The sequence below is a fragment of the Camellia sinensis genome, chromosome 4 (assembly GCF_055761805.1).
Source record: "Camellia sinensis isolate YWXY chromosome 4, ASM5576180v1, whole genome shotgun sequence".
In the NCBI taxonomy this organism is placed as follows: domain Eukaryota; kingdom Viridiplantae; phylum Streptophyta; class Magnoliopsida; order Ericales; family Theaceae; genus Camellia; species Camellia sinensis.
This window is the reverse complement of record NC_138964.1, coordinates 188,415,999-188,432,397: the sequence shown is the minus strand read 5'-3', so window position 1 is coordinate 188,432,397 and position 16,399 is coordinate 188,415,999. Positions and strand designations below refer to the sequence as shown.

Genomic DNA, 16,399 nt, shown 5'->3' with positions numbered 1-16,399 from the left:
TCCTATGGAATTGAATTGTGAAACCCAACCATTTATGAGATTGCTAATACTTTTGGAGGGGATTCATCTTAGTCCCATAATATTATTCCAAAACAATATATGATTGGTAGTTTAATCCTACTACCTTCATACCAAAACAAAACAGTGACTACCAGTTCAGCATTTGATTCAAGAAATTTGTGTTTGGCTCAAGTAAATCCAATTATATAAATGAGTTTGATTTTGAATTTAAAAATTAAATAAATAAACTTAAAATAATATGTATATTAAAAGAAAAAATATGAAAAAAAAAAATTCATATTATTAATAAATTTTCACACCGCCACCATCCCTACCAAAATTTTGATGGCAAATTCACCAAACTCCCTCCTCAAATCCAACATCTAAGCACAACATACAAAATCAGATTTGATCATATCAAGAAAAGCTTCATGAACAAAAAAACACTTCAAAATTCGTACTCCCACAAAATTGCTATATACAAACAACACAAAAATGTTTCTTCCAAAAAAAAAAAAAACCCCACAACTCTCAATTATGGGGCAACAGGGTACAAAAATGTGGCAATAATTTCACTAATTCGAGACTTAATAAGATGTGAAAATCAATAAGATTACAACATCACCTTCACTATTTGCTGAACTTGAAGGCCTTCGAAAACAAAAATTTTAATTACTCAACCTTGGGGCCTTGAGAAAATAAATACTCCTCACAAACCCTTTCCCGACCTTGCCAACAGTTTTTAGTACATCAAGCAGATCATGATCATCCTCACCCACTTCTCCTCGTCCCCGTTTCTGCAAAAAAGCAAACAGATAAAGGGGTTAGGTAGTTCTAAGCTGCTGAACATCATCCTCATTTCATGCATGAAAATAAGTAAACATCTTAATGTACCTTTGATGATCCCAATCCCTCCCATGTTAAGCCGATAGCATCACCTCCAAGTGAATCATACCACATTTTGAACATGGCAGGGAACTCTCTCTGCAGACACAACAGGAGAAATTTAGCTCCTCTCTAAGGATCAGCAACAATGAGGGATAGTCCTACAATTAAGGTAGTGTTTGTTTTCTTGGAATGAGGTGAAATGGAATGGAATGGTGTCATTCCTTAATCTCCTTGCGGAATTACCATTTCTTTACAGGAGAGAATGATAATTCCATTTGCAACACATTTTCATCATTTTATTGATGAACCAAATGCAAGAATGAACATTATGATGAAATGATCATTCCATTCCACTTCAGTTCAATAAACCAAACATTACCTAAATGCTATGTTACATGGACTCGGGTACGGGTGTCGGGTGCGGGTATGTATTTAGAGGTCGAAAATCATAAATTTAAGAGTATGCGGATTCAGCAAAAAAATGTCATATTTTTATATTTTTAATCTAGTATATGAGATAAAATGGTATTTATATGTAACTTACAGTGTCAAAATAACATTTATAACAATTATACAACAATATGTACATATACTAATAGTGTTATATACAATCTATGAAGCACCGACAGGTCCCCAGGCACTGCGTACAAGTGTCAGACACGTGTCGGACATTGGCACGCGTCGGACACGCGGTAGACACGTGTCCGACACTCTCTCTAACGTGTCTCTTTTTTTTTTTGAAATCTTCCAGTCTGACACGCCATGGACACGGCGGGACACTTTCCGGACACGCCTGAGGGGGATCGAAAAGCCCTAACTGTTGGAGAGGAGACAGAGAAAGAGAGAAGGAGATCGACGGAGACAGAGAAAGAGATCGACAGAAACAGAGAAAGAGAAAGAGATCGAGGGAGGAGAGGAGAGAGAAAGAGATCGAGGGAGTGAAGCCTAACCTGTTTCAGATCAATCCAAGAAGCTGAGGTATTCTGTTTCTTCTCTTCTTCTCCTTCTTTTCTCCATCTTCTCTGTCTCCATCTTCTCTGGTCTTCTTCTTCTCCTCTTCATTTTCTTCCTCTCCTCCTCTCTTTCGTCTCTCCCTTTTCTAACTCTGTCTGTCTCTGATTTTTGACTTCACTCTTTCTCTCCTCTATTTTCTCTTTTATATTTTTTTTCAACGTTCTCTCTCCCTTTCTTTTTTTTTTCTTTTTTCTTTTGTTTTATACTTTTTTTTTTGTTAAACTTAAAATTCATAAAATAAATTATTTTTATTTTAAAAAACTCATTTTTTATTAATTTTTTTTAAATTATGTTATTAATTTTATTATTATTGTGATTATATAAGAATTAATGATTTTATTTTTATTTTAGACATATAATAAATAAATAAAATTATATATATTAAACGTGTCCTCAACGTGTTGTGTCCCCTATTTTTTGAAAAATTGCTTTTTCGAGTGTCCGTGTCGTGTCCTGTGTCCGTGTCCGTGCTACATAGTATACAATTATACAAGAAATATCCGTTGAAAAGTATCCGACTCATATCCCATACCCTTGTCTGAGTGTCGGGTGTCCAACACAGGTATTTGATTTATTTTGAAGAGTCCATGTAACATAGCCTAAATATAAAAGCATTTGAGTAATACTTGCCTCCAAATCTCCAACAAAGCATCTCAGTGGATCAAAGTTCACCATCAACTTATGTTTTAGTTCCTCTAAGCTCCCTTTCATGTCTCTAGGCAACATGAAGGGGTGAAAAACCTTGCTTGCATTCCCACGAACCACATGCTTCCCTGCCCAAATGCGCAAGTTATTAGAATCTCAATACTGAAAAACTCATTGATTATGAGGGGGGAAAAAGGACGGGAAAAAAAACCCTGGTTAAGTTCAGATGGGAAGAGAAGACGACGCGGGTAAGGCAATCTATCCCTGTGAAGAAGCACAACGGCATTGTAATTGTTCAAAGGAGTTCGGAAAAGGCACTGCAAAAAGCCAAGAATTACACCATAATAATTAAGGATTCAACACCTGCAAACCAGAATTGAGTGGAATATGTGTCCAACCCACCTCCCATCTGTAAGAATCATGCTGATCCTGCAAGATGAGTTTGGCCAACAAATTTGCACTGCTTTTTGCATAAGCCACCAATCTTCTTAGCTCCTTTCACACGAACAGTATCCACATCAGCAGTTAACCCACAGAAAAATTTTATTTAGCATATCTAATGCAAAAATTATTGAGCCAGATGAAAGCTCATGGTTTCTGAAGAAGCACATACTAGTTTCCATTGAGCAAATTCATGAAAGAGGTACAATCCTCCTCTTTCAGGAAATCATTTGCTGCAATGTTCTGTAAGCATAGGGCTGCACTATACTTCTGAGTAAACAAGATGCATCACTAAGATGGAAGAAAAGAAAATCTTTACCATTATTCTTAATGTATGAGAGAAACTTGAGATATCAAATTAAGATACAATGACTTCTAAGAAAAGCATACATCAACAAAGTCACTAAGAAGCATAGACAGTTCTAAGAAGGTAACATATTGTGTCTGACACCGACACTCGTCGAACACTATGCAACAATTGGGACACAACAAACAACACATTACAAGTTTGAATAAAATAACTTAGAATCCAATGACAAAACAAAAACAATGTAAATCTATATTTATTCTCCTCCTTTAGACTTTAAAATTATTATCTCTGGGTTAAATATTCATATGCACAACATATAATTATTATTTATCTTTATATATGACATATAATACATATATAAAGTTATATATTTTGCACGTGTTCACCATGTGTCGTGCCTTACATTTTTTAAAATTTCCATGTCATGGCGTGTCCATGCTTCTGAGGTATTACCATCACCAGATGATAAAATAATGTCCTTTATGATTAGGGTTGATGCATGAGACAAATTTAGAGTCCTAAATCAATATAGTTCCGTTTTTCCGGGGGAAAAAATCAAATAAATTAGTCCGAGGGTAAATGAAAAGCCCATAAAAAATTGGCACTACTTTTTTAGATTGGAAATAGCAGCACAGAAGATTAACCTTGTCCCATCAATGATTATACAACCACATTCAGTTCAAGATAGCTACTCACTGATGAGGTTGGTGACGGTCTGGTCCAAGCTTCAGACACCTTGTCATAGGCAGTAGCCAAGAACATGGCTGGGCTTATATTTTGCCTGTTTTCGTCGTGCGCTTTTCTACTTGACATAAAATCACCCTATCAAATGGGAATGCAAATTATCCCTCAAATGTGGAACATTATAACAAAGCAAAGTGACATAAAGGAACTGACAATACTCCATATGTCTAATTACCCAAAACTGTGGGACTTACATTAACCTCTTTTTCATCATTCAGCGTCATGTCACCATTTATGTCAACAATTAAAGCAGAAAATGCCCAGTCATACTCTGACAGCAATCTTAAAAACCTGTCAATCAAGTTGGTTTGCAGAAAAAATAGCAAACTGTTAGCCCTAAGGAAATCGCGAATTAGGAACCAGCCATGATTTCCCAGACACCAACCAAACAAAACCTACCCAGGCCAAAGAATTTGATGATTATGAAAACAACAAAATAAAGAGAGCATATAAGAAGTTTGAACTTCAGCGGAGATGAAATAAATACAGAGTGCAAGTTTAATAGTACACACAAATCAAATTGGAAAATATATATATAGATAATGATATCTGCACCAACATTATTTGGTTACTAGATACTCTGAACCCCTCCTGGCTAAACTGTGCCCTTGACAATTACCAGCTGGCTGCTTCTCTTTTGGTAAAAATGCCACATCCATATGTAACCTTGCTATACAGTAGTAACCACCACAAGCTGCACTATTCCAGCAACACCACAATGCCGCTGCCACCAACACCTAATTACCACTGAGACATTTACCCTACCACAACTCCCACTCCCAGTCTCATCACCACCACGGCAAATTCTATTGCCACTTCAAGCACCAATTATTTTTTAACACCTTCCATTCAAAGTTAATATAATCATTTTAGCTGTGGGACTCCAGTTTAAGAATATTCAATGTGACGAAGTTAACTCTGCTAAGTACAAATCCTCTTTCCATTTCCTCTCATTGACCACACCTTAAAATGGTGTTTGGATTATGGATTTGGCTAGGGATTTGGAAATGTAAAGGAAAAGGTGAAGGAAATGAAAATGAAATATAAGCTAAATTTTTTCTCCATTTCCCTAGCCTTAGCCTTTCCTCTATCCAAATCCATGATCCAAACACATCCTCAAAGAATTTGGGAAACAAACAATTTTAAAAGGTATTATTTTTACAAATTATAGTTGTAGCAATCAAACTACATGCAACTCCAATAGACCATGAGTGAACTGAATCAACATTCAAGAAGAGGCGGAGGGTATGAAGAGCACAGCAAGTGATGTAGTCGTAGTAAAATGCCTTATATTTATTATAAAGGGCAGGGAACTCAACCTTAGAAATCCAATGATCCGAGAACAAGGCGCATAAAATGGCAATGGCTTCAAAAAAAGATAAGCAACCAACAGCTCAATTGATTCCTCTGCCAATGAAGTCGAAAAAAGATGTGCAGCAACCCATCGTTTTGCAAGCCTTCACAAACAAATATGATATGCAAAGTTGGGGAATCAAAGGAGAAGGGGAGACGGGGTAATAGATATTTAAATTCTTACCGAACAACTGGCCCATAAATTGGGTAACGACCCTGTAAACCATTAATCATGCTAGAATGCTGGCCACGAATAAAAAGGATCCGGTCTGTAGATGGGACCCGCTTCACTTGATTGCTTCCAACTGCAAATTAAAATGGCAAGACTGAGTACAACACCACAAGGGTCCAGCTGATGCAAAATTAAAAAGATAGTGTTCGATAGAGTTCGTTACTTTGTTTTTTCAACAAGCTCAGGCCTCTTTCATGCAAAATTTTAAGGCGAAATGCATATCCAGATGTGTAAACGACCACATCATCCTTGGTAGCATTACATGCCATTCCCCAACTGTTCTGGAGACTGCCACAGTAGTATCAATAATTAAGTCACCCAAATAGGCAATTCTTACTTTTGAATCTAAATACCTCATCCTAACCAACCTTTCCCCAATTTTGAGAAGGAACGCAGATTTAGTCTTCTCAATGGCTGCATCATCCATTGGCCAGTTCCCAGAACCTTCCAACTATACCAAAACAAAAGCTTAACTTTCAGAAATTGTCAGAAGAAATGATTAATGAAATTATGTCTGATCAGCAGCTATCATGCCTGGATCATGACGTCCAGAGGTTGTATGCAGGACGAAATGAGCTTCTGCAATCTTAGACTGACACCTTTTTCAACAGCTAGGGGATGGGGTTCAGGAGGGAAGACAGATGTGAACCTGAAAGCTGTGACAGGTGGTGAGTATCAAATATTTTCACGGAAAATATGTGTGTGCACGCACGTGCTTGTAAAAGCAAAATCGAATTTATGTGTAACACAAAAACTATTACAGATTAAAAATAAAATCTAAATAGTAAAATCATACAACTTCATCTAATACCCCCCCCCCCCCCCCCAACATGCTAAGTGGTTGAATGATTCGGTTTTAGCAGATTAAACATCACCAGCCAATTTTGGATAGAATGTTCAAAAATATCAAGCAAATATAATTTCTTCAACAAAACCAAAATTAATAAAACCCAAAAGATGTTCAAGTTTGCATCACATCGTCATTATGGGACAGTTGAACCAGTGAATCCACAAACCAGGCCAACCATCAATCGAGTTAAGAAAGTTGATCATAAGGACCACCCAAGTCAAAATGGGTCCTGCTAATATAAACGTTCTATCCAGTATTTCAGTGAAAAAAGATGATAACAATTTTTTTGTAGATTCTACGCAGTCATATAGAATTGGCTATTTTTAGCTGAGAAAGGAAACCTGAGTCTAGAGCCTGCACACTTGATACCCTCAGGGGAATGTCATTGAGAAGACGCAAACGCTTTGATAGAACATCAAATGCCTCAACCAAACTTGCAGAAAAAGCTATAGGATCTGAAAACAAACATTTTTGTTAATTTATGAACAATTCCAAGGACAAAATAATTGTAGAGCAAATAAAAAGATCATTACAAAAACTACGAGCCGTTGGTGGCCAAGTGGTAATACCTTCAGCGCCATAAAAAAGTGAAAAATCAAGTTGATCTACGATGGTCGTGATATTTTCTTTTGACAGGGAAAGATGCCGCACCAAAACATGCTCAGAAATCCTCTTTATAATGAGATGTCTTTCCCATTGCTTGCATTCCCAAACTACAATTCAAGATGTCATGGCTGCCAAGTTAATCATCTTAACACAAGCAACCTTTCATTTTTGGAGCTATTTTTAAATAGATGCCTTACCAGCGCTTTCTGCAATAGTACTATCTTTAAATCTCCGAAGCTCCGCCTTCTCTCCCCAAAACTTCCGGAATTTGAGAGCCTAGTGCCAAACATGTTACATTAGCACATGCGTCAAAAGGCATACTAGGAATGCAAACAGATATCAAAGTCAAATACCTCATCTTTATTCTCGGCATTTGGACCAATGTCAACCACTCTAAAAGCTTTCTCTAAAGTGCTGACTGAAATCCCAATGAGTAATGGCTCTCCATCAAACACTGACAAACCCTATAATTATGGGATGAAAAAAATTAATATATTATCCAACCAGTCTATAAAATTATAAACAAAGATCAACGCATCAATTCCATACATCTTCCAAATTGTATCCTGAAGCAGTGTTTCTCCACATAACACGGATGAACTTTGCTCTATCATTCAATCCTTCATGCATCAGAGAATGTACTTTCTGCTCATATAATCTCCAGCATTCATCATCCAAGCAAAATCCCAATGCATAGACTTCACTTTTTCCTTTCATGTTCAACCTATAGAGCAAAAGAAAAGTGGGAATAAATATATATTTAAGCAACGCCCCAATTAGTACATTAATGTGTGTTTGGGAATAAATATATATTACTGACAAAAATTATGAAGACCCCTTCACAAGACTAAAATAATCAAACCTACAGACTATAACCATGAATTTCACAACCGACAATTCCAAAACATCAAATTCACAATGCTGAGAACCAGAAGCTGCATTTTTCACTGACTAGTCAGCTCTGCATGTGTGCATTGCTCATGCAACTGTTTCTGTTCCAGTTCAGTCGACTTAATTTTTATCCAAGAATATGGTTTTTTTTCTCTTCAATGCAAATCATCCCCTCAAGTTTAACAGAATTTGTACTACTTTCCAGAATTTTTATATAGTTCCCTCTTGCATTATTCATGTTATTAGCCAACGGAAACAAAAACAATGGAAATTTTTAAAACATTTCTTGTTTTGGAATAACTCAGAGAAGAAGAAGACAAAAAAAGAAAAGGAAGTTTTGCCATCCAAGCTCTAGGTCAACGTACTTGGGCACCTCCCCTGGATTTGAATGAATATTTCAAACTTCAGACTAAAACTAAAAATCAGTAGCTTGTCATCCCCAAATTAAATAATTATCGAACATTTTAAAGCTATAACTATGGCAGCCGTTCTTTAATATGATATTAATAAACTGCCAATTTAGCTTTTACAAAGCGTTATCTTCTTTTTTTCCCATTTTTCACTCATGGTGAGCTCCTGTTCAAAGTTTTAAAAGGCATAATTTAGGCGTGCCTCCAGGCGAGGCTAAGGCAAAACACATTGAGGTGTTGATTTTTAGCCGACACTCCCCAAAGGCATGCGTCTTAGGTGCACCTTTTATGTCTCTTGCGCATAAGCATATGCATACGCATATGGAGGCTTGTTTTGGACTGTTGTTAAACTTAATATAATACATGGTTTAAACATTAAAAAAAAAAAAAAAAAATTAATCTCAACTATATTTCATGAAAAAATGAAACCTAAATTAAGGCTAAAGTGAAAAGCTCAATAACTGAAGCTAAGAATCTTGATTTCACCTTCAATGGGGCAATTATCCTTCTCTGCAGTAAATATTTGATGCCTTAGAGAAAAAAAATATTTACACAACATATTTAATTTTTAATAATTTTGCAATATTTTAAAATATTTTATTTATTTACAAAATTTAAAAATTAAAAAATCGATGCCTTGAAACTTACAACAATCAAGGTAAAAGGCCTCGCATTACTCATTTACCTTTAAAGACTTTGCTCCTATTTGAGCAAAGGTGCATGTGTAGCAATCTCGCAGATAGAGTTGGCGAAGTCCAATAGGTAAAACATTTCCAAAGGAAGTTCCTCATCTTACTCAAATGTAGTTTTCTTTTTTCTTTTTGGGGAAATATCACATCAGTGGGGTTTTGAAAAAATAATTACAAATCGGTAAGAAACTTTATAAATATTAATAATGAAAATTGTAAACTTTTTCATATATGTATTTTTTCCCCCTAAATTCCACTACGGTGTAATTATCCCTTTCTGTTTTTTTCTAACAAGTACAATGGACACAACTGCATCCTCACTGCAGCTCAAGCTAACAACTAACACTTGCTTAATTGGTATAGCATGTTATGACAGCACTTATACATGCACTTCAACATTGGGTAACTATTACTTCCCAAGGTGGCAGTTTGGCTGAGTTTCAGGAATTTAGGAGCCAACCAAGCAAGAACTAATGTGAAGACCCACCAAAAGCCAAATATTCATATTCATTTTCATATTTAAATTATAAATGTTAAAAAAAAAAAAAAAGAAGAAGAATTTAAATATTCAATGTTGTATCCAGTTTATAAAACAACAAATTACTGAATTCTATTAGTACTAGCAGCTTTATAGTCTGTAGTCTACAACAACAGAGTGCCGTAACGAAAGTTCCAAACAAGATAATCTTGACATTCTAGCTCTAGAGACATCTCCCATGATGCAAATACTCTCAATTTTGCAGTCTTTTTGTCAAGATGATAAGATTCACATATACTGTCTGCTCCAGTTCAGGAAGAAAGGGGAAAATATGAAAAAGCAGTACAGGAACCAATCGTGTCTTGATTAAAGCACTAAATTTCAAATCCTCTTAATCATCTTATGGGCATTTAACCATCGTAAGTGATATGCCCTTTATATCACATATCAGACATATCAAACATGACCCAATCTTCTTCAACCATCCAACCAAGATTAGTAATTCACCCTTTCTACTCGATAAAACAGGAAATGTCTCGCTCAGTTTTAATATATTACTAACTGATAAACTGCAAATGTTCAAAACTACTAAAACTAATGGAATCCAAAAGTTTGGTCTATCAGAATCACTCCAATGTATCTGAGAAACAAAGATGAGTATTCCAAAATAGGATGACAACGATGACAGATCTTTGATGGATCTCACACATCAACCCATACGTGAAATCAACATGAATACATTAATGTTATGTTTGGAGAAAGATATAGCTGAGACAAATGATGCATCAAGGAAGAGTTCAGTTCATAACTGGACCAAATTAATTTCCTTGGTTGACACAAGAATTCGAAGGGGAGTTCAAGAATGATAGTTGCAAAATCTTTTAGAAGCACAATATTTTCATTTTAGCTAATCAAATTTAAAAATAAAGGTAAATCCTGCAGCAGTAACTGACAAGCTAAGAAGCATGGACACAGACACGTGACACGACACGGATACGACACGGACACGCCGACACGATAATTTTCAAAAAATGTAGGACACGACACGCGGGGGACACGCATGAAATATATAATTTTATATATTTATTATATGTTATATATATGAATATATCATTCAAAAATAATAAAAAAATGCAATATGACATTAATCCTTATAAATTTATATGATTTTTGTTTTATTATTGTATCTTAAGTTATTTTGTTCAAACTTATAATTAGTTTCACATGTGTCTAATTGATAGACATGTGTGTTTAAGAGATGTACACATGTGTCCTCCAAGTGTCCAAAGAGTGTCCAGGTCTTTAAAAGATAGGACACGTTATAAAGAGTGTCGGACACGTGTCGGGAAAGTGTCCAAAGAGTGTCGGTGTCTGACACGGACATGACACAGATACGTTACCTTTTTAGAAGTGTCCGTGCTTCTTAGCTGACAAGCATTGCAAGTATTATCCGAAGAAACTAATTTATCCAAAAAAAAAAAAAAAAATTATCCGAAGAAACTATACCTTATGCAGTAGTCATATTTAGCAGGAAAGTCAATCTTAGTCATAAAAACCTCATCAAATCCACCATCTCTACATTTATCGATGCAACTAAGTGTCAGAGCAGCTTCATCTTGCAGCTGGAATTATGAGAGAAGAAATATAATATTTAGATTAGTGCACTACCTCAAAAATTGGAGACAAACATGGATTTATGTCTATATCTAAAGTCATATAAACCAAAGGTTAATATGATTGCAATAGTACCCCGAGAAAACCACTCCTTGTCATGCGAAATGTCAAATTAAAGCCAGCAAATGGATCGCATATGATTAATGGAAATGATTGTAAAGATGTCCTCCTTTCCTGCAAATCAAAAGTTTAGAAAAGATAATTACATGAGCTATAATGTAAAGATAAAAAGCTAAACCACAAGTTCAGAGGAAGAATACAGTAAATAACACCCAGGAGCTGAAGGGATCATAAGATGAATTTCTGGGCTTAAGGAAGATAAAATATTTGATCTCTATGTATTCTGATGAAGACGTAGTTCAAGTCCAGAGGTTGGCAATATTATTGAGGCTAATTGGCTGAGATGTATATTTATTGGTATAAACTTCATGATTGTTGACCCTGCTATTGCAATTGATTTTCTTCCATGTGTGTGTGTGAGTGTGTGAATTAAGAGATTCCTCATCAGCACTCAATTGTAAAATGAAAATAAGGAAACTAAACCCAATTTGAACCATGGCCCATAACTTGCCCCGCATCCCCCCAACCCAGAAATGTAAATATATATATATATATATTATATACATCAGTACCATAAAGGTCGTGAAGAAACATACCTTCAAAGTATTGCTCTCACCTTGAGGCTGGAAGAAGAGCCCAGTTTCCCATAATTTTGAAGTGGCTGCAAAAAAACAAGCAAACAGAAACAAAAAAGAACTTTCGTTAATTCACAAACATACCATTTGCTAAATAGTTATGAATTCTTGTACACAACAGAGCTAGCCGTCAATTGAAAAACGAGACAAAACAAATAGTTTCATTGCAAATCCTACAAGATATGCATTTACAGGGAAAATAAATCATTTGGTTCTCCAGTTTTTTTCAATGAAAAATATGCAACTAACTTCTGAACAGTAAAGGGAAGAGGGAAAAACTACACATACCAATGAAGTCCATTGTGACACGAAATATCTGCATTGTGTTCATTGAATTATTAATGCGTTTCCCACCAGATTTTGTTGTAAGGTATACCATTATGACAGAAATTAGGAATCCACTTAAGCAATCATGGGCATATATTGAACTTCTCTGCCGAGCCCAGACCTACACCATCAACAACAGAAACTAATTTTCCATCTAAACACTAGGACCTATTGCACCAAAATTTAAAATTGCAAAGGTATTGGGAATACATACTTTCAGCAAAATCAAAGCCTCTCCTAGTCCTTTCCATCCAAGGAAAGTTCTTCTGACAAATTCTGCATTATCCTCTAGAAACAAGTCCTCTAGTATACTACTATTGTACTTAGGCGTAGCTTGAAGAACACCCCCTTGTAAAAATTCAGAAAATACTGTTAGTTACATCACCATGGAGCTAAAAAACAGCAATGTACCAAAATTGGTGGCTACATACTACCTAGATTCAGAGCACGAACATTGTTTCGCTCCATGTTCAACTTTGAAACATTAAATACAGATGTAGCTGTGGGAATTATCCTCACCACAAAAATAGGAGATTCAGCCACCTTCAAATCTGCAGTAGCAATGAGAAATTTCCTTTCAGTTGCAACATAGGAATAAGAATAAGGATAAGTGGCCTGGAAGCAAAATTTTCAACTCAATACATCACAATAAAAGCTACATAGTGCTGCAGAGTTACAGACCTGGATGGACAACCAATATAGGTTTCCGAGCCTCATTTTGAAAGGTAGACCATTCAACCTTTTGAGCTACAGAAGAAAGTTTGAGATACTTCTTGATTATGCAGAGGTAAAGGCATCTTTTTGCATGGTAACGGTAATTTAAATAATCCTTTTCATGGAACAACTCCTGCCATAAGCAGAGAATATATGAGAATTTTAAATATGGAACCCAATTACAATGTATAAACTTAAAGATGTTATTCACTCAAAAAAAAAAAAACTTAAAGATGTTAACATGGTTTGGAAACTGCCACATGGCAGTTTATGTGCCCAGTTTGTGCAATCAATCTGGCACCATGAAACCTATTTGTGTCATCATGTCCGTTACCCAAAATTTTTTTAAAAAAAATTCCAAATTCACTCTCCTTCACATATTCCATTTTTCCCAAGGGTGCCAGTTATTTTGATGTATAACACTTTGATGGGTATTGATGAAGATGCCATCCCTCAGTTGTGACAACCTTCAGCCCTACACTCTCAACAACTACTGAAAAAATTGCTTCCTGGGACCACTTTCCATATTCCACGACACGACCCACGTGTAAATTCAAAGATTCCCTTTCTAAGGTTAGAAAAAGTTCAAAATCCCTTCGTAATTGCTCTGTCCTACATTCAAAGTTTGAACACAATGGGCTATCGTTGAAAACATGTTAATATTGACACAAAATCCTTGGTGTATATAGACCAAAATTCATGGGATTCTGGTTTTCTTGTTCACTTAAGATTTCCTATTGCTATATACACTAGTATCTATACTTACATGATAGGGTTACATAGAGCTGCAAACAGCACACATTGGAAATCCAAGAAAGCATCATAAAGTCCATTGTAATCCTTTATATTCTCGAGAGACTTTGTTAGGTCTTGGCGATCTTAGTAGTTGAAGCAGCATGAGTGTTAGGATTGGTTCCTAGTAGGGGTGTAAGAGAAACTGATTAAACCGACTGCAACCAACTAAAATTTTCAGTTTTGGTCAGTTTTTTAGCATGATTAAATCAGTTCAGTTTTAATATTTAAGCATTTTCGGTTTTCGGTTCCACTATAGTTTCTGAAATTTTAAAACCAAAACTGACTGATCCCAACCGTCATTTCCAATTTAACAAAATGTTTTGGATAAGGAAAGTTAGTTCAATGGTTGCATTATAGCTTTGCTTTTTCAAACTTATTTTGGATAAGGAAAGCTTTGCCTTCACTGCATTTTTAAGAAACTTCACTTATTTTATTTTTTTTTAGACAAAAGTTAGAACACAAACTTCAGACACAAAATTTCAATATACATCTAAGCTTTGATATTTTCATCATGTCATTGTTTCGACATTATCCATTCAACCAAACATATCCATTGCAGAACGTATTGGGAAATTGTATTGCTATATTTATCTACCAGTGAAAAATGAATAATTGACATTTCTCTATGTCAGGTTACAGAGCTGAAATTCAAGCCAATTAAAGTGAAGTGTACCTTTGGCATTCGGACAAAGAGATCAACATTTACGTCCGGCTTAGCAATGCAATGCATTGAATAACTACCTCCAATTTCGATGGATTTTGGCTTCCTGAACTTGAATTCAACCTTGTCCGCACCAATGTCTCTGATAAAACCCGGTGCAACATCCGCCGTAACCTACCAAATGTTGACACGCCAATTAGATTGTGAATTGCATTGTCAGTTTAGTCCCTATAATTTGAGCCAAATGTCACTCTAGTCCATGTAGTTTCAATTTAAACAATTGAAACAACATACTTTCAGTTTTGTTGCAATTTTATACATCGGTACAAAATGTTCAAATTGAACTACAAGTATTAAAGTGAAACTTCACCTAAACAGGACTAAGCTGTAACTTACTTTAAAAAATATATATATACAAAAACAAAACGTTGATAACTCCACTCAACAACTAAGCAACAATTGGTGCATTTAAGCTAATTCGAGTTCAGATTTTGAATTTTTTGGTGAACAATCGGAGGTTTAGGGTTTATGGGGGGGAAAAAAAAACCTGCAAGTCTTCAGGGATTTTATCAATGGATTCTTTGATGGCAGAGACAGTATCATCGACGAGCTTAGTGAATGAAGGAGAGTAGTGAAGCTGGACCTCCTTCAAGAGCTCTTTCACCTTCAAGTCCATTGGGTCTGTCAAAGTGTCTAAAGCCATAGAGGTCACAGTTACTTTAGACTCTGTACGTGTGATTTTGAACCTGAATGTTTGAAACGAAGCTCTCAGAGTTGGTATAGTCGGCGACTGACTGGTAATTAGGGCTTGGAGGAGAGGAGGAGGGGAGAGAGAGAGAGAGAGTGACAGAGAGAGAGACAGAGAGACTAAAGGAGGACTCTTTGAGGCCCAAACTTTTTGGTTTTTGGGCCTAGCCCAAAAACCTTGTTTGCTAGTTTCAGCTTTGTCCACGTAATACGAAACAGCGCTTTAAGGCCCACCATATAGAGAGCCCGTGTGTAAATTTTATCACTGGATGTAAGAGCATCTCCAAACAACTTACCAAAGTTAAAAAAGAATAATACGTACATGTCTCCGTTTGGCAAGTTAGTTTTAAGGTTTTTTTTTTTTTGGTTGAAATAGTTATAAAAAAATAAAATAGACTTTTTAACTTAATAAAATAAAATATCACATTCAATTTATAATTATTACATTTTTTCTCTCACCAAAAAGTTAAAAAAGTCAAAAGTCCTTCCCAAACCAAACTTTTTAGTCCCAAGCTAAAATAGTCAAAAAGCCAACCCACTTTCCAAACGAGCTCTATATGCACTAATTAGTGTACCAATTGATAATGTGACATAATTTAAGAGATTTTTGGTATTTATAATGTGATTAATGAGTGGGGCCAACAATAATATCATAATTAATGTTGGTACACTAGTTAGTAGACTAATTGATACATGTAACACTACCGGTTAAAAAATAGGCCAATTTCTTTTTTTAACAAATGCTAATAAGTGTTCTATGAGTATTATTTAATATTAAGAAATTTGTAAAAAAATTCTTGAAAATATGTAAAGATGTCAAGTACCAGAATTAAAATTTAAGATAAAAAAAGAATATTTCACAGTCACTCTTGGTTTGGGAGGTGGGTTAGCGTTTTTGACTTTTTGATTTTTTTGATTATTTTAGCTTGAGCTAAAAAGCTTAGTTTAGGAAGGACTTTTTAGCTTTTTGACTTTTTTTTTTTTTAGAGAAGAGTGTAATGATTATGAGTTGAATGTGATGTTTTGTTTGTTGTGACTAAAATAATCTATTTTATCTTTTGTGGTTATTTTAGCCACAAACCATCTTCTCAAATGTTAACTTTTGAAAGGTCAAAAAAGCCAAGACATGCTCCTTGAAAATTCTAACTGCATATTTAATTATTAATTCAATTAATAACTTTTAGTAATATTTTCAATTAACAGTTGTGATCATTTAATTGTTGTATTGGAAGATA

General features: G+C 35.2%; 1 protein-coding gene across 2 annotated transcripts; it reads right to left on the bottom strand.

The window, feature by feature from the left end:
* Window positions 1-395: 395 nt before the first annotated feature.
* Window positions 396-15,302, bottom strand: LOC114257602 (nucleolar protein). 2 transcript variants are annotated; one of them, XM_082867203.1, is made up of 26 exons: window positions 14,965-15,302; window positions 14,430-14,591; window positions 12,929-13,094; window positions 12,682-12,798; window positions 12,462-12,595; window positions 12,209-12,368; window positions 11,882-11,946; window positions 11,301-11,399; window positions 11,058-11,173; window positions 7,633-7,807; window positions 7,437-7,547; window positions 7,281-7,359; window positions 7,047-7,190; window positions 6,819-6,932; window positions 6,162-6,283; window positions 5,996-6,078; window positions 5,791-5,915; window positions 5,580-5,700; window positions 5,362-5,499; window positions 4,237-4,333; window positions 3,995-4,120; window positions 2,950-3,042; window positions 2,759-2,864; window positions 2,533-2,675; window positions 895-984; window positions 396-797 (listed from the first exon to the last, which is right to left on the bottom strand). In XM_082867203.1, the coding sequence occupies exons 1-26, from the start codon at window positions 15,118-15,120 to the stop codon at window positions 669-671; spliced, it is 3,171 nt and encodes a 1,056-aa protein (XP_082723329.1). In that variant the 5' UTR covers window positions 15,121-15,302; the 3' UTR covers window positions 396-668. The 2 variants fall into 2 exon arrangements, with proteins under 2 accessions (XP_082723329.1, XP_082723328.1); XM_082867202.1 differs by lacking the exons at window positions 396-797; window positions 895-984 and having other exon boundaries at window positions 2,529-2,675; window positions 2,759-2,811; window positions 2,911-3,042.
* Between the last annotated feature and the right edge of the window lie 1,097 nt (window positions 15,303-16,399).

Coding starts and splice junctions, on each gene's coding strand:
- LOC114257602 (XM_082867203.1), bottom strand. CDS start 15,120: ATGGCTTTAGACACTTTGACAGACCCAATGGACTTGAAGGTGAAAGAG. Junction 5,701..5,790: donor GAGCTTGTTGAAAAAACAAA/GTAACGAACTCT, acceptor TTTAATTTGCAG/TTGGAAGCAATCAAGTGAAG. Junction 4,334..5,361: donor CGGATCATTGGATTTCTAAG/GTTGAGTTCCCT, acceptor CTTGATTGACAG/GTTTTTAAGATTGCTGTCAG.